The 16,374-nt window shown below is 38.7% G+C and overlaps 1 protein-coding gene and 1 non-coding gene across 2 annotated transcripts in view; both read left to right on the forward strand.

Moving 5' to 3' along the window:
• CCDC158 (coiled-coil domain containing 158) overlaps positions 1 to 16,374 on the forward strand; it is a 77,808-nt gene that overhangs the window by 23,327 nt on the left and 38,107 nt on the right. The window contains exons 10-16 of the mRNA XM_065878100.1: positions 74 to 556; positions 3,238 to 3,427; positions 5,270 to 5,422; positions 7,490 to 7,602; positions 11,342 to 11,500; positions 12,870 to 12,962; positions 13,754 to 13,852. Of these exons, the coding sequence (XP_065734172.1) occupies positions 74 to 556; positions 3,238 to 3,427; positions 5,270 to 5,422; positions 7,490 to 7,602; positions 11,342 to 11,500; positions 12,870 to 12,962; positions 13,754 to 13,852 (1,290 nt within the window). The remainder of the gene's footprint in view (positions 1 to 73; positions 557 to 3,237; positions 3,428 to 5,269; positions 5,423 to 7,489; positions 7,603 to 11,341; positions 11,501 to 12,869; positions 12,963 to 13,753; positions 13,853 to 16,374) is intronic.
• LOC136124017 (U6 spliceosomal RNA) lies at positions 6,104 to 6,211 on the forward strand. The gene has a single exon (XR_010655964.1). It is a non-coding gene; the product is annotated as a U6 spliceosomal RNA (small nuclear RNA).

Consider the following 16,374-nt stretch of genomic DNA (forward strand, 5'->3'; position numbering starts at 1 on the left):
GTTGTTGCGCTAACTTGTCGTATCTCGAGACCTCTGTCTGCCTAAATTCATGAAATTCTTCTTTCACAATCAGATGGCAGCAATTCAGGGAAAGAATGAAAGTCTAGAAAAAGTGTCCTCCTTGACTGCTCAGCTTGAATCCACCAAAGAGATGCTCCGCAAAGTAGTAGAAGAGTTGACAGCCAAGAAGTTGAGCCTGGAGAGCTCCGAGAGGACTGTGTTGGACCTGACAGCTTCATTCCAGGAGAAAGAGAGAGCCATCGAGGCCACCAACTCGGAGATCATGAAGCTGCGCTCCCGGGTGGACTTGAAGCTGCAGGAGCTGCAGCATCTGAAGAATGAAGGGGCTCACCTCAGAAACGTGCAGACAGAATGCGAGGCCCTCAAGCTGCAGATGGCAGAGAAGGACAAAGTGATCGAGATCCTGCGGCAACAGATTGAAAACATGACGCAGCTGGTGGGCCAGCACGGACGGACGGCTGGCGCTATGCAAGTAGAGAAAGCCCAGCTGGAGAAAGAGATCAATGATAGGAGACTGGAGCTACAGGAAGTTAAGGTCTGTAGAGTGTTTTGGTGGTTTAGCTTCTGAAATATCTTTTTTCCCATGAGTAAGTATGACCTAAGTGACTGGAAAGGGGTTTTGTAAGATGATTGTGGACACTCTGAAATTGTTTGAATGTATTTGTGTCAGTGTGCATATACGTTTTTGTGAGAAAGTTTCCATACTTTTATCAGATTCCACAAGGAATGGCCCCAAGATGGTTCAGAACTGCTGACACAAAAGAGAAAATCCAGCTTCTTCGTGAAGCCTTTCCTGATCCCACAGTTTGAAGAAGCATTCTGTCCCTCTTCAAACAGACCTAAATTTGAACCCCATCTCTCACCACTCAATAACTGTAAAACACTGGACTGTTTGCTGAACGTTGGCTTCTATGTCTGTAAACCAAAAAGCAAACAAAGAAAACAAAACCCCCCAAACCTATTGGGTTATTTGAGGCTTACATGAGAAAATATGTATCAAGGATTTATTTAGCTTGGTTCCTGACCTGTGGAAGATGTTTAGAAAATATTAGTTCTCTTCCCCCATTCCGTTCTCTCTCTTCTGAACCTTATACTGCATTTGTACCTGTTATAGCCTGGATCACGTTCTGTATTGCAGTGTGTGTGTGTGTGTGTGTGTGTGTGTGTGTGTGTGTGTGTGTGTGTGTGTAAATAGCAATGTCTCCTCTTCCCGATAAGACTGCAGACTTCTTCAAGCAGGGTACACATCTTACTCATCTTTGTACCCCTGCCCCAGGACTTTGTGCCTTGCACCCAGCAGGTGCTCAGTAAATATTTATCAAAATTTAAAACTATTGAACCAATTTTTAAAAATTTGATTTCCTAAGCTCTATGTTACCTGTATCTGCCACGGTAATTAGTAGGAGACAAGTCATGTACAATTAATTTTTTTCTTTTAGTTTTACTGAGATATAATTGACACAATACTGTATAAGTTTAAGGTATACAGCATAATGGCTTGATTTACATATATTGTGCAATGATTACCACAGTAAGTCAACATCCATCATCTCATATAGATACAAAAACAATTAAATAAAACAATGTTTCTTCCCTTATGATGAGAACTTTTAGGACCTACTCTCTTAGCAACTTTCAAGTATACCATACAGCAGTATCAATTATAGTCATTATGTTGTACATTACATCACAAGTGTAGTTATTTCTGTTATATCTGGAACGTTGTACCTTTTGACCACCTGATCCAATTTCCCCTCCCCATCCTTTCCCTGCCTCTGATAATCACAAATCTTTTTTTAATATTGATTTTCTTTTTTTAAAAATAATTTGTTTATATTTTTGGCTGCATTGGGTCTTGTTGCTGCGTGCGGGCTTTCTCTAGTTGCGGTGAGTGGGGGCTGCTCTTCCTTGTAGTGCGTGGGCTTCTCATTTCGGTGGCTTCTCTTGTTGTGGAGCACACGGGCTTCAGTAGTTGTGGCATGCAGGCTCAGTAGTTGTGGCTCACAGGCTCTAGAACACAGGCTCAGCAGTTGTGGTCCACGGGCTCAGTTACTCCGTGGCATGTGGGATCCTCCTGGACCAGGGCTGTTCCTTGAACACATTACCCGTGCCTGGAGCTGTCCCCAGCCTACCACATGCTTGCTCCTTTACCTCTTTGAGGTTTCTGCTCATCAGAGAAGCCTTTCCTGACCAACTGTGGCAGGGTCCCCAGGACCACTCACAGGGTGATCATTTACTAGGAGGACTCAAACAGTACTCAGCAGATAGTCGTGCTCATGGATAGGATTTATTACAATGAAAGGATCTAAAACAAAATCGGGAAAGGGAAAAAGCACACGGAGGAAACCAGGCACAAGCTTCCAAAAGTCCTCTCCGGCAATCACGCAGGATATGCTTAATTCCCCCAGCAACAAGTTGTGACAACATGTGTCAAATGTTGCCAACCAGAGAAGGTCATTAGAGACTCAGTCTGCAGGGTTTTTATACTGGGAGCTGGTCATTTAGGTACTCCTTACCGGACAGGTGAATACAGTCTTCCGAAAGGAAAACAGGTGTTCAGCATAAATCGTTTTGTTTGCAGAACAGTTTAGGCAGAGCGGGCCACTTTTATTAGTTAGACTGGTGGGAACCCTCTCAAAATCCAAGTTTCCAGAACAGCCAACAGCCAGCCTGCCTAGCAGGCTTTCCTCCGGGTAGCCGGCAGGCTCTCTTCTACGTTCCAACTTAGCTCACGTAGCAGCCCCCTCCCTGTCTACCCTCTCACCTTTTAAATTCTTTTTTGTCCTCATTATCTGGCTGTTAAATATTTGTTTCATCTGTCTCCTCTCACTGGAATGTTAAAGCCCCACGAGGGCGAGGACACTGTTTGATTACTGCTGTACACGGCCAGGGCAGGGGAAGCCTCGCAGGTGAGGTGTTTTGGGAGTAAAACAAGGAGGTGCTCACCTAGGGCCTCCCCTACCTCCCCTGCTACGCTATCTCCAACAGATAAAGTGGAGCCTGGCACAAAGTGGGTGCTGGTGTTCAATACCTTTTTTTGAATGAATGGGTACAAAGAATAGGAATCATGGAGGATTGCGGTCAGTGATACTGAGAATTAACATCTAAGGTTAAAAGGAAGTCAAATATTCCTTTTGTTTCCCAGCGTACTATTGCTGCTTTATATTTTATTTTTTTATTTCTTACTCTGTCCTTTGTGTTTATCCCTATATTTAGATTTTGAAAGATAAAAAAGATGCAAAGATACGGGAGCTTGAAGCCAGAGTGAGTGACCTGGAGCTGGAAAAGGTGAAGCTGGTGAACGCAGGCTCTGAGCGGCTCCGTGCAGTGAAGGACATCAGACAAGAGAGAGATCATTTATTAAGTGAGGTGAAAGCTAGTAGGAATGAGTTAAACAGCCTTACAGGTATGTTACTCCAATTCAAATTCTGCTAAAAAATAGGAGTGCTATCAGTGAAGTTCAATGAGGATCCTGGGACTATGTGAAAGAATGGTTCCTCATCCCAATTACAAACATGGATAATTACGCTGTCCCAGTGGACACCTGAAATCCTGATGCTTCTCCTTGAAGCCCTCCCACAGCTTGCACTTACTAACCACTAACTTTAGTCAGTCTTCAGTGTCCATAAAATTCTTCACTGAGTTTCCAAGAGGAGGGTGAGGGAAGCGGAAACCTTGAGTCCTTTGAGTCAGATAGCTTGATTAGATGTTTAATAACGAAGCAACACATGTAAACAGGCTTATGCAAATTTCTTGAAACAGAAAAATCCAAGGCCTTAAATTTTAAAATGAAATACTCCTAGTTCACCAATAGTATGGTATAGGTATTATCTACTTCTCATACACATACACACACACACACACACACAAACACGCATACATCTGTGATTCCTGAACACTTACTATGCCAGATGCTGAGACAGGCCCTAGAAACAGCAGTGAGGCTCCTGGCTAGTTGAGAACCAGACCCGTATAGAACAGGTTACAGTACAGTGGGTGAGGCACAGTGGACATGTGCTGGCTGCACATGTGGCAGAGGATAGAGAATCAGCCTCCTGTAGGAGGGAACATCTGTACTGGGCTTCATGGAGGAAAAGGAATTTGGCAGGTGAAAAAGAGGTAGAAGGGCAATCCAGGCAGAGAGAACATTATGGGCAGAAGCATGAAGGCATAAAATAACATAATGTGACCTCAGAAGTATTTATGGAAGTAAAAATACAAAGGAATGAGGACTAAGAAATGAGGCAGACAATGTGGAGCCAGCAAAAGATATTAAGTAAGAGATTGTTGTCATCAAATTTACATGTTAGAAGGACATGGTCGGCAGGTAAAGAGAGAAAGGCAAGCCTAAAGGAACAGAGGCCACCCAGTTAAGGAGGGTTTTGCTGTAGTCCCAGGGAAAGGTGATGGTAACTTGAACCGAGGCAGTGGCAGTGAGAAGGAGAGGAGAGGGAAGAATTAAGAATATTTTTGGAGATTGGAGGGACTGTGTATGTGTTTCAGGTTTTAAATTTGCAGTATTGGGAGAACAGTGATACCAACAGCTGAGAGAAGGAAACCAGGAGGGGTTGACTTGCGGGCAGGAGGGTGAGACGCAGTCAGTGTGATACCGTTGGTCTGGGGGCACCAGGACATCCACGTGGAAGTGTCTAGTTAGACAGAGTTAGATCTTAGCAGAGAGGTCTTGGTTCTGTTTGTTCCCTATATATGTAAATCTATCTATCATATATAAATAGATAAATATAAATAAATAGATAGTTGAATAAGTGTGTGTGTGTATATGTGTGTGTGGGTGGGTGTGTGTGTGTGTATTCTTAGGTATGAACAATGAATGCCGGGTATTTTGATAGTTACTGGAGATAAAAAAATCAGATAAGACACATGGCGGCCTCAGGTTACTTACCATGTGGTGGACATTTCATCTACCTACAGCTGGAGGTTAAATCTGTTGTGGTAGATATGATTATCCAAGAAGGTTTAAGATGAAATAGATGTGAGCCAATTATACTGGCTGGGAAAAAGCAGTAAATAATAAGTGGGTAAAGGAGGAAGATCCACCCAAGCAGATTAAAAAGAGTCAGATGCCTGGAAATGTGTATGTACATCTAATTTCTGTAACAAATGATGTAACTAAATGGAATCTCTTTCAGCTCTAAAATTCTGTGATCATTAATTACAAATAAAATATACTTTATAACAATGGAGTAGAAAAAATTAATCAACTATTATTGATTATCACGTTGTACAGAGGACTATGAAGTCTTAAAAAGGAATTTTCGAAACAAAAGTGAAGAAATGGAAACTACTACAAATAAGCTGAAAATGCAATTAAAATCTGCACAGTCTGAGCTAGAACAAACAAGAAATGCATTAAAGTCAATGGAAGGATCTGATGGTCACGGTATGCTTTAGTAGCTTTTTTCCTTTTGTTTTTAATTCCCTTGGTCTAGATTTATTAAAACACAAACCTAGATACGTTGCCTTTCACCTCTTCACAGGGCAGCATGCTGTGAGAGACATACAACAATAGGTAAATAGTATCACTGATGGGTGTTATATAGCAGTAGTTCGCAGGTTTTTGTTTTTTTTTTTTTTGAGGGAAATTGCCATTTACTTAATTTAATCTTTAAGTATCTGAATCTTTCTTTTTCTGTAGCTATTTCAATAATTTCTAACAGACCTCAATGTCCATAAATGCCAGTTAATTGTTTTTAAGGAAGTGTTGATATAAAGACGGGTTACCAATAATTTTCGTTCAACACCTTATTTTTCACACGGTTATTATCTACATAAACTGTGTACCTGTGGCTAATTGTCAGTTCCCAATGCCTTCTCTGAGATGAAGATGGGAGGGAGCCCTGGGAATTGAACTGCTAGGATGAGGGGTCCCTTCAACCCCTTACTTGTTCCCTTTTCACCTTGCTGTCCATATTAATTCAGAGACAGAAGGTTAGCTGCTGTTTCATATTATTCATATCGTTGTTTGTATGGCTATATTAGCTGACTGTAAGAATGAATATTTAACTAAAGGCTACATTTTTTCTATTTCTCAGTATTTTTTCATGTTAAAAGACTTACGTTTGTGCTTACTTCAACAGCACATATACCAAAATTGGAAAGATACTGAAGGAGATTCCCATGGCCCCTGCACAAAGATGGCACGCAAATTCTTGACGCGTCCATATTTTGTGCGGTTCTTGGAGATTCAGCTCTTTCTTCGCTGGTTAACACCAAGAAAATGGTGGGGCTTGGAGAGATCACTCCAGAGGCCCATCTGGGGTCTGTTCCCTCGTCCCCTCCACCAGACAGAGTCTCGTCCTCAGTGTATTCCAGGCCTCTCCACAACTGCCCCAGTCGCATTACCATTGTTAAATTAACTAGGTAATCCTGTATTTGCTCTCGAATGCCTATTTTCATTGATTAAGATCACCTTAAAACAAAAACTTTATTAAGAAAATTACCTTTGAAGACCAACCATGATCCACTTAATCAGACCAAAATTCTTCAAAGTGGTGAGCAAATGATGCCAACCAATCAGCGCACTGTGCCTGTATTAACCCTGTCTTTGACAGCTTAGCTATAAGAACTGTATCTTGTTGGGAAGAAGTCACACCTTTCATCCTCCAATAGTTTGCTTTTAAAGAATGGCACATTTTCTTTTTCTTGTTAACCTCTAAGCTCTAACTGGACCTAACTCAAAGCAGTGGCATTTCCAAACCTCTTTCCTCAGCTGACTCCAAGAAACAACATAAGGTCCCTGACTGTGAATTTCCAAACAAGGATGAGCTTTATTTATCTTTTCAGTGGCCTGCCATATCTTAAGTATTCAGTGCCTACTGCCTGTCTAGAACATTCTCATCCTGTCATCAGTTTTAGTAAAATAATCACATATATGCTTGCATTGCCAGTTTGACTTCTGAAACAGCAGTAAGTTCCAAGCACATGACGGTAACCATGAGACTGGAAATTGAATCGTTTGTGATATCACTGGGATCTTTTAAAAGATCACTTATAGTAGATGTCTTGCATGGTATTTTATATATCAGTTTCTAGAAAAATTATTTTAGTAAAAATACTATATACATTTTTCATTTTATGACTGTATATATTTTGTGTGTATATATTTCCTATATGTGTAAGTATGAACTTGGTCAGCATTATTTATTACTGTTGGAGATACAGCAAATTATGATGGCCAATGAAATTAATTCTAGCAAGGAATCACAAAACATCATCATTTATATACATTTCTGAGCTCAAAACCTCTGAGTAATTGCTGAAAATTGTTATATCCCAATATTGTGAAATCTGAAGACATTTTCTGTGAACACTTCCTTGAAACTGTCCACGTGCCTTAGAGGAATCTTACCTGTCACCTTCTCATAATGTTTGACCATCAAATTATAGTCACCTCTCAAAATTTAGAAACTTTAGAAACTAAGATTCAGTTTAGTTCCTTTTTTTCCAGCTATGAAAGTGGCAATGGGGATGCAAAAACAAATTACGGCTAAAAGAGGTCAGATAGATGCCCTTCAGAGCAAGATACAATTTTTAGAAGAGGCCATGGCAAATGCAAACGAGGTAAGTCTCTGTCCTTGGAATGGGGGAAGCCAATATGTTCACTCATTAGTAAACTGCAACACAGAAGAAGATGTAGCAGAGATACAAAGTACAATGGAAGAAAGACAAGAGTTTATTCCTGACAGAGAGAATGAGGAGAAAGTTCCTGAAGGAACATTTGAGCAGGACCTTGAAAGAGCTAGTAATTTTTTTTTTTTTTGTAACTACTCTGGAGTGAATTTTATTTTATTTTATTATTTTTTTCCTTGGTCCTCTTTTATTATTTTTTTGCATGTATCTATTCATTTTTTTAAAAATAAATATATTTATTTATTTATTTTTGGCTGTGTTGGTTCTTCATTGCTGTGCACGGGCTTTCTCTAGCTGTGGCGAGCAGGGGCTACTCTTCATTGAGGTGCATGGGCTTCTCACTGAGGTGGCTTTTCCTGTTGTGGAGCACAGGCTTAGTTTCCTGTTGTGGGCTCTAGGCGTGTGGGCTTCAGTAGTTGTGGTGCACGGACTTAGTTGCTCCGCGGCATGTGGGATCTTCCCAGACCAGGGCTCAAACTCGTGTCCCCTTCATTGGCAGGCGGATTCTTAACCACTGTGCCACCAGGGAAGTCCCCACGTATCTATTCTTTTTCAAATTCTTTTCCTATTTTGGTTGTTACAGATTATTGAGCAGAGTTCCCTGTGCTATACAATAGGTCCTTGTTGGTTCTCTATTGTACTTTAAATACAGCAGTGTGTATATGTCAATCCCAAACTCCCGATCTATCCCTCCCCACGACCCTTCTCCCCAGTAACCCTAAGTTCATTCTCTAAGTCTGTGAGTCTGTTTCTGTTTTGTAAATAAGTTCATCTGTATCATTTCTTTAGATTCCGCATATAAGCGATATCATACGATATTTGTCTTTCTCTGTCTGACTTCACTTAGTATGATAATCTCCAGGTCCATCCTTGTTGCTGCAGATGACATTATTTCATTCTTTTTTATGGCCGAGTAATATTCCATTGTATAGACGTACCACATCTTCTTTATCCATTCATCTGTCAATAGACATTTAGGTTGCTTCCATGTCCTGGCTATTATTAACAGTGCTGCAGTGAACATTGGGGCACATGTATCCTTTTGAACAATGATTTTCTTCGGATATATGCCCAGGAGCGGGATTGCTGGATCATATGGTAGCTCTATTTTCCGTTTTTTCCATACTGTTCTCCATAGTGGCTGCACCAATTTACGTTCCCACCAACAGTATAGGAGGGTTCTATTTTCTCCATACCCTCTCCAGCATTTCATTTTTTGTAGATTTTTTGATGATGGCCATTCTGACTGGTGTGGGGTGATATCTCATTGTAATTTTGATTTTTATTTCTCTAATAATTAGTGATGTTGAACATCTTTTCATGTGCCTCTTGGCCATCTGCATGTCCTCTCTGGAGAAATGTCTATTTAGGTCTTCTGCCCACTTTTTGATTGGGTTGTTTGTTTTTATGATATTAAGCAGCATGAGCTGTTTGTAAATTTTGGAGACTAATCCTTTGTCGGTCACATCATTTGCAATATTTTCTCCCATTCTGTGCGTTTTTTTTTGTTTTGTTTTGTTTGTGGTTTCCTTTGCTGTGCAAAAGCTTTTGAGTCTAGTTAGGTCGCATTTGTTTATTTTTGTTTTTATTTCCATTACTCTGGGAGATGGATCGAAAAAGATATTGCTGCAATTTATGTCAGAGTGTTCTTCCTATGTTTTCCTCTAAGAGTTTTATAGTGTCCGGTCTTACATTTAGGTCTTTAATCCATTTTGAGTTTATTTTTGCGTATAGTGTTAAAGAATGTTCTAATTTCATTTTTTTTTACATGTAGCTGTCCAAGAGCTAATATTTTAACTGCAAGAAGTAGGCGAAAGGATATTCATGGTAGAGAGACGGAATGGTTATAAACAAAGCATATTCAGTTCTGCTCTAATGCAACATATGTGTTCCTGAAATCACCACGCTATGCAAAATTGTGCCATAAAAACCACCATGGGGCTTATCAGAACAGTGGGATTAGGAGCACCACACTAACGAACTTCATCAGTGACAAAAGGAAAACAGGAACCTAATGCAAATGGAAGCACTGTTTTACACATGTTAAATGGTTAAGAGATACATAAATACTACAATTAGGATGGCCCTTTATCTTAAAAAAGACTGGAAGTTTGCTTGTGCCTTGAAGAATTGCAGCATGGGAGTTGTTAAGAAGGGGTAGAAGGTGGGTTTCCTGTAACACAGGATGTGCATGGACATAGCTCATAACCCAAGGTAAACTGAGGGAGCTGATAGTTGTTTGAAGAGTGTGTATGTATGCTTTGTGTGTATTTCTGTGCAGCTCTGTTTAGCTGGGTGCTGTTTTCTGCCTTGACCCCGTATTTCTCATAAATGAAACTGTGCATAAGTAAATGTGAAATTTGTGTTATGTTCAAATGTTCCCTGATAACACCAATCACTTTGGAACAAATTTGCACTTTTAGAAAAAGAGTTATAACAGAACTGACTGTAATGGAGATGAGAAGGTAAACAGCATAAGCAGAAAATAAGGGCAACTAAAATAATTGCTTTCCCCATACCGAAAATGCTGAAATACTTTTTTTAGAATGAGGCTAAGTATTAACAAATATATACATACATTTGTGCATACCCCTCATCATATGGACTTATTTATTTCCTGTGCTTTTGTTCTTTCCCACTTTTTTCTCCCCTCCATTTCTTATCCTAAATGTGTTCTTTTCTTTTTCTTCTTCCATTATTTGCCTATTTGGAACCTAAAGCAGGGCTTATCCTCGTCCTCCCCAAGGGTACTTAGGGCAGTAAGAGGTTACTGCCTGCTGTCACCAGAAACACCTGCACCTAGTAAAGGAAAGTGTTCATCAAAGCTCGATGACATTCCCCTCAAACAGGAAGGAGGCAGCTTGAAAAATTAGTCCTTCTTTCTTTCTCATCAGAAAAGGAAAAACTATTTGTATCCAAAATGTGTATTACAGTGGTGATACCTACTACCTTGTTCACATTAAACATTTTCTCTATGAAAAAAAATAAACATATAGAAAGAAATATAGACTCAGTAAGTTCAGGTTTATATTTTAACTTGATTACTATGCATTTGTTCTTTTCTACGCATTTCATGATGTATTTTAAAGGAATGAACTAATTTTAATGAAACTTTGTTAGATACCAAAGATTCTCCATCAGTTTATCAGGAAGCTCATTCTCATCACTGGATCACAGTGACTCTGAGGACAGGAACTGTGTGTCCTATTTCTTTTTATGCCAGAGGGTCTATAGTAGGCATTTGTGAAATTAATATTTAACCATTTGTGAAATTAATATTCAACCTTGAAACAAAATAGAAAAACCATAAAGATTTCAAATACGTGTGTCTTCTTTAAATCTCTTGTGTCATTTTAAAGAAGTTTCAATTTGATTTGGTATATGATTACTCAGTCTCAATTCACCACAACACTGTCTCTTTTTACGACAGCACAGTTATTACATAGTTCATAGGTTTTATCAAAGATTTAATAAGCCTACAAAGAAGTAATAAACTAGTAGTGATAAAAATGAGACAGAACATGGTAACATAATTCTAGCAGCTCCCAACTCCAATCCGTATACAGTTAAGCTATAGTTCAGATCTTTACATAATAGTTTTATATTTCCATCACATCTCAGCATCTACATCAGCATATTGTTTCTGATATTTTCTCCTCTGTAATTGTAGGAAAACCATTTTCTAAAAGAAGAAAAGACAAAATTAAGCCAGGAACTGAGTACTGTTGCAACAGAGAAAAACAAGATGGTGGGAGAACTAGAAGTCCTACGATCTCAGGAACGCCGACTGAAAGAAAAGTTTGCTAATATGGAAGTTGCTCTTGATAAGGTGGTTATTAACTAAATATATAAAATAGTTATCAACTAAATAGTTATTAACCAAGTAGAATTGTTCTGAATGAAAGGTCCATGTTGATAGGAACCAAATCTGTCAAACTGTATTGTATCCCAGTCACCTCACACAAGAAAAAAACTGTATCCTGTACAGAAGGCTGAGCTTTAAAAACATAGTCATGATGCATACTTTTTACAAAATGATCTTTTTTCTGGCTAACAGGTCACAAGAGCAGTCAGATATAAGATATAAGATGCTCCTGGTATCCTTCGTGACCTGAATAACTAAAAATACCACCAATCTAACTTACTATCAAAGAAGGACTTGAATACTAGGTAGAATACAGTCTGTTAATAATATCCATACATAGATAAAGTAATGCTAACGTCTGGCACTTTGTGGAGTTCAAAAAGTGCAGGTGGGGAGCTTCCCTGGTGGCACAGTGGTTAAGAATCTGCCTGCCAATGCAAGGGAAACAGGTACGAGCCCTGGCCCGGGAAGATCCCACATGCCGTGGAGCAACTAAGCCCATGCGCCACAACTACTGAGCCTGAGCTCTAGAGCCCGCAAGCCACAACTACTGAGCCCACGTGCCACAACTACTGAAGCCTGCACGCCTAGAGCCTGTGCTCTGCAACAACAGAAGGCACGACAGTGAGAAGCCCGCACACTGCAACAAAGAGTAGCCCCCGCTCACCGCAACTAGAGAAAGCCCGCGCACAGCAACGATGACCCAACACAGCCAAAAATAAAATTAAAAAAAACAAATAATCAATTAAAAAAAAAAAAGAAAAGAAAGTGCAGGTGGGGAACACAGCTTAAATAATGAGAAGGATCAATGATGACACTGTATTTGTCTTTGCCATTTATCGTAGAGAAGTAAATCTCTCTTTGTGTCACCTGAAAACTCTGGAAGCCTAAAAATATACCAAGACTAGTCATTGATTCTTGAGAAATCAGAGCCTTCATGGTGATAGAAAATGACCTGTGATCCCACCTATTGAAACTTAGGTCTTAGAACATGATATATTGACTCAATGAATTTCAGTTGTGGTTATTTTTATAGAAATGTTTTTACATTGCTGAAGCTGTTTGCTCATTTCATCCTTAGTTCATTCATTCTTTTGAGTGCCCTCCACATACTAAATGCCATGTAGATGCTGGGGCTACAGAGGATAAAGACATGGCCTCCAATTACTCTCAAGTTTTCTGAATAAAACATAAATAAATAGATAAATGTAATACAGTGTGCCAAGAACAGGGGAAGTTTCCTTGAATAGGTGGCGACTCTGCATTTATATATTAATAAAATAAAATTGCATAAAGAATGGAGGGTAAACCACATGTGGTTGCTTGATTGTAGGCATCTTTGCAGTTTGCAGAATGTCAAGATATAATACAGCATCAGGAACAAGAATCAGTGCGCCTAAAACTTCAACACACTTTGGATGTAAAAGTAAGATCTTTTTTCATCAAAAATAGTAATTTAAGCAAAAATTATGCCTTGGTTTGATATACTTTCATATTTTCCCCATGTACTTTAGATACATTCAAGTGTACTTTTAACATTATCTAATATTAGCAATGATAAAATCTGTGCATTGTACAGATTATACCTATCCTTTTCGCATATAGTAACAAATTGAAGCACCATGCTTTTTGTTAAGTCTGTACTGAATGAGGGAAACATAGAAGTACCTACCTTGGGGAACCAGAGATTTGTATACTGGAGGTCAAGTATGTTTGGCTTGTTTGGAAAATTAAAAAAATGATGTAATTTGCATGACAAAACATGTCTTCTTTAAAAATAGTAGATTTTTCCACTGGAGTATATGTCTGGCTTTTGAGTATATTTTAAAGTTGCAGACATACTTTAAGATCTCAATACTGGATATTTTCACAGGCAGGAGCACTCCATAGTTGGAGAGGGTCTTTCTCAGTAGTATGTCAGAAGTAGTGTGGAGTGTTTGTCAAAGTTAGAAACCAACGTAGTAGCATCCCATCTGAGATATGTTTTCACATCTGGAATGATTTTATCCATCAGAAGTGTGAAGGCATCTTCCTAAGCCCATGTTTAGTCCCCAAAGAGTAATATACACCCGAATCATCTTGCTTAATACTTTGGCTTAAAACTTTGTAGAAGTTCAACATGTAAGACTGAAATTATATTTGCAAAAATACATTTTGATTTCACAATTCTCACTGTAGGTTGACAGTTATTTTGCTCACATGTATATTGTCTTCCAGGAACTTAAGGGCCCTGGGTACACCTCCAATTCTTCTGTGAAACCACGCCTTCTACACCCATCACCTGCTGCCCAGTCTGCAGCCAGCTTCCTATCTCATGTAAGTAACTAGTCTTATAGTCTAATCACACATGAAATCACACATGAAAATCAATTTCATTAGTTAATAGTCCTGTTGTACATATAGCAACAGGGTTGCTAGTAACCTACCAGTTATCCTGCTTATGCATTTCAATGGAAAGCATGCACTGCAAAATGAAAAAGTTGAAATGGACTATTTTCACACACATGAGTTATGTGCACTGATAAACTAGCTATCACACAGCAAGTAACACTCTATCAAACAAAAGAATATTATTAATATTAGAAGTTAACATGGTCCTCTCTGGAGACTGGAACTTGGAGGTGGGCAGAGGAAGGAAAGGAGACTGCTGCTTTTTGTTTTAAATGTTATAAAATCATTTTACCTTTAAAACTATATGCACGTTACATTGATAAAAATTAAATTAAACCCCTCTCCCCATGAAGAAAACAACAAACACAACAAAGAACATTTGACCAGGAGTCATTGGGACTTAAGATGTGTCTCTAACTACTTTGTGTGACCTTGGAAACTGAGTTAAATATATTGTTCCTTTTCATCTCTAATGAGGAGTCTGGACTATAGATCATCTCTGGGGTTTTCTAGAAGATCAGCTCTGAAATGCCATGACTCCTCATTACCCAAAAGCCAGCCTAGTACTTAGGCTCTTTAATACATAGACTGTACTTGATTATAAAGAATCTCATCCATCACTGAAAAAGTACTAGTCATAAGTCTATTAAATTTAACACTTTAATTGTAATTCTAACAGCAGTAATGAAGTGTATTATCTAAATAGACTGTTAAGCATGTTTTATACAATTTCTTCCCTTAAAAGTGTTTATTATATAGTTTTACACATTAAATGTAACATACATTCTTTGTTTTATTCACTGATGTGTTCCAAGCACCTGGAACAGTATCTAGCATGTGGTAGGTATTCAGTACATATTTGTCTAATCGGTGAATGAATTCATTGTAAAATATTGTGTTCAGGTTTTCATTGTTTCTACTGACAAGTCAGTTTTAAGTCTTATTGTCGCTTTTTGGGAGGCACTTTTTTTCTCTAACCACTTTAAAGATTTTCTCTTTGTTTTGGTTTAAGCAGTTTGACTGTGATGTGCCTGTGTGTAGTCTTCTTTGCATTTATCTTTCTTGGGGCTCACTGATCTTCCTGGATGTGTGGATTGATATCTTTCATTGATTTTGGAAAATTTTTACCTTTTATATTCTTGACTATTTTTTCTGCTCCATTCTCTTGTTTCCTTCTGCAACTTGTACTATTAAGTAACTTTATTTCTTAAATTGGTATGTGATAACTCCATTGTCTGAATCCCCTATGAACTTCTGACCATTGTTTCTCTTGGTTTCTGGTCATATTTTTGTCTGCTCTTTTTACTGCCTTTTTTTCAAGACTATTTTTTAGAGCAGTTTTAGATTCACACCAAAATTGAAAAGAAGATACAGAGATTTCCCTTATACTCCCTGCCCTCACACATGCACAGCCTCCCCATTATAAACATCATTCACCAGAATGATGTGTTATCAAGGATGAACCTACATCGGCACATCATAATCACCCAAAGTCCATAGTTTACCTTGGGGTTTGCTCTTGGCGTGGTACATTCTATGGATTTGTACAAATGTTTATACATATGTCATAATTGACAAATATCCATCATTATCATATCATACAAAGTATTTTCACTTTACTAAAAGTTCTGCCTCCCCCGCATACACCCCTGGCAACCATTGATCTTTTTATTGTCTCCCAGTTTTACCTTTTCCAGAATGTCATTGAGTTGGAATCATACAGTATGTAGCCTTTTCAGATTGGCTTCTTTCACTTAGTAATATGTATTTAAGATTCCTCCATGTCTTTTCATGGCTTGATAGTTCATTTCTTTTTAGCACTGGATTTTCATTGTCTGGATGTACCACAGTTTATCTGTTCATCTACTAAAGGGCACCTTGGTTGCTTCCAAAGTTTGGTGATTGTGAATAAAGCTGCTATAAACATCCATGTGCAGTTTTTTGTGTGGACATGTTTTCAACTCCTTTGGGCAGATATCAAGAGCATGATTGCTGGGTCATATGGTAAGAATCTGTTTAGTTTTGTAAGAAACTACCAAACTGTCTTCCAAGGTGGCTGTACCATTTTACACTCCCACTAGCAGTGAATGAGAGTTCCTCTTGTTCCACAGCCTTGCCAGCATTTGGCAGAGATTATATAATCCAGTGGTTTCCTGAGAATGGGTGCATTTCATTCATTAAGTGTTTTGAAACCTTGTATGTCTGAAAATACCTTTATTCCTCACTTACATTTGATTGATGTGCAAAATGTTGTTACTATTGTGCCATTTTGATTCCAGGGCTTTTGTATGTGGCCTGTTTGTTTGTTTCTCAAAGATTTTAGAGTCTTTTCTCTACCTCTGGTATTCATTTCAGGGTGATCTCTGCTGGGAGTCTTTTTCCCTTCATTGTGCAGGCTCTTATGTTCTTTCTTCTCTGAAGTTTTCTTGTGTCATTTATTTGATCAT

This window comes from Phocoena phocoena, chromosome 5 (assembly GCF_963924675.1).
Source record: "Phocoena phocoena chromosome 5, mPhoPho1.1, whole genome shotgun sequence".
NCBI classification, from domain to species: domain Eukaryota; kingdom Metazoa; phylum Chordata; class Mammalia; order Artiodactyla; family Phocoenidae; genus Phocoena; species Phocoena phocoena.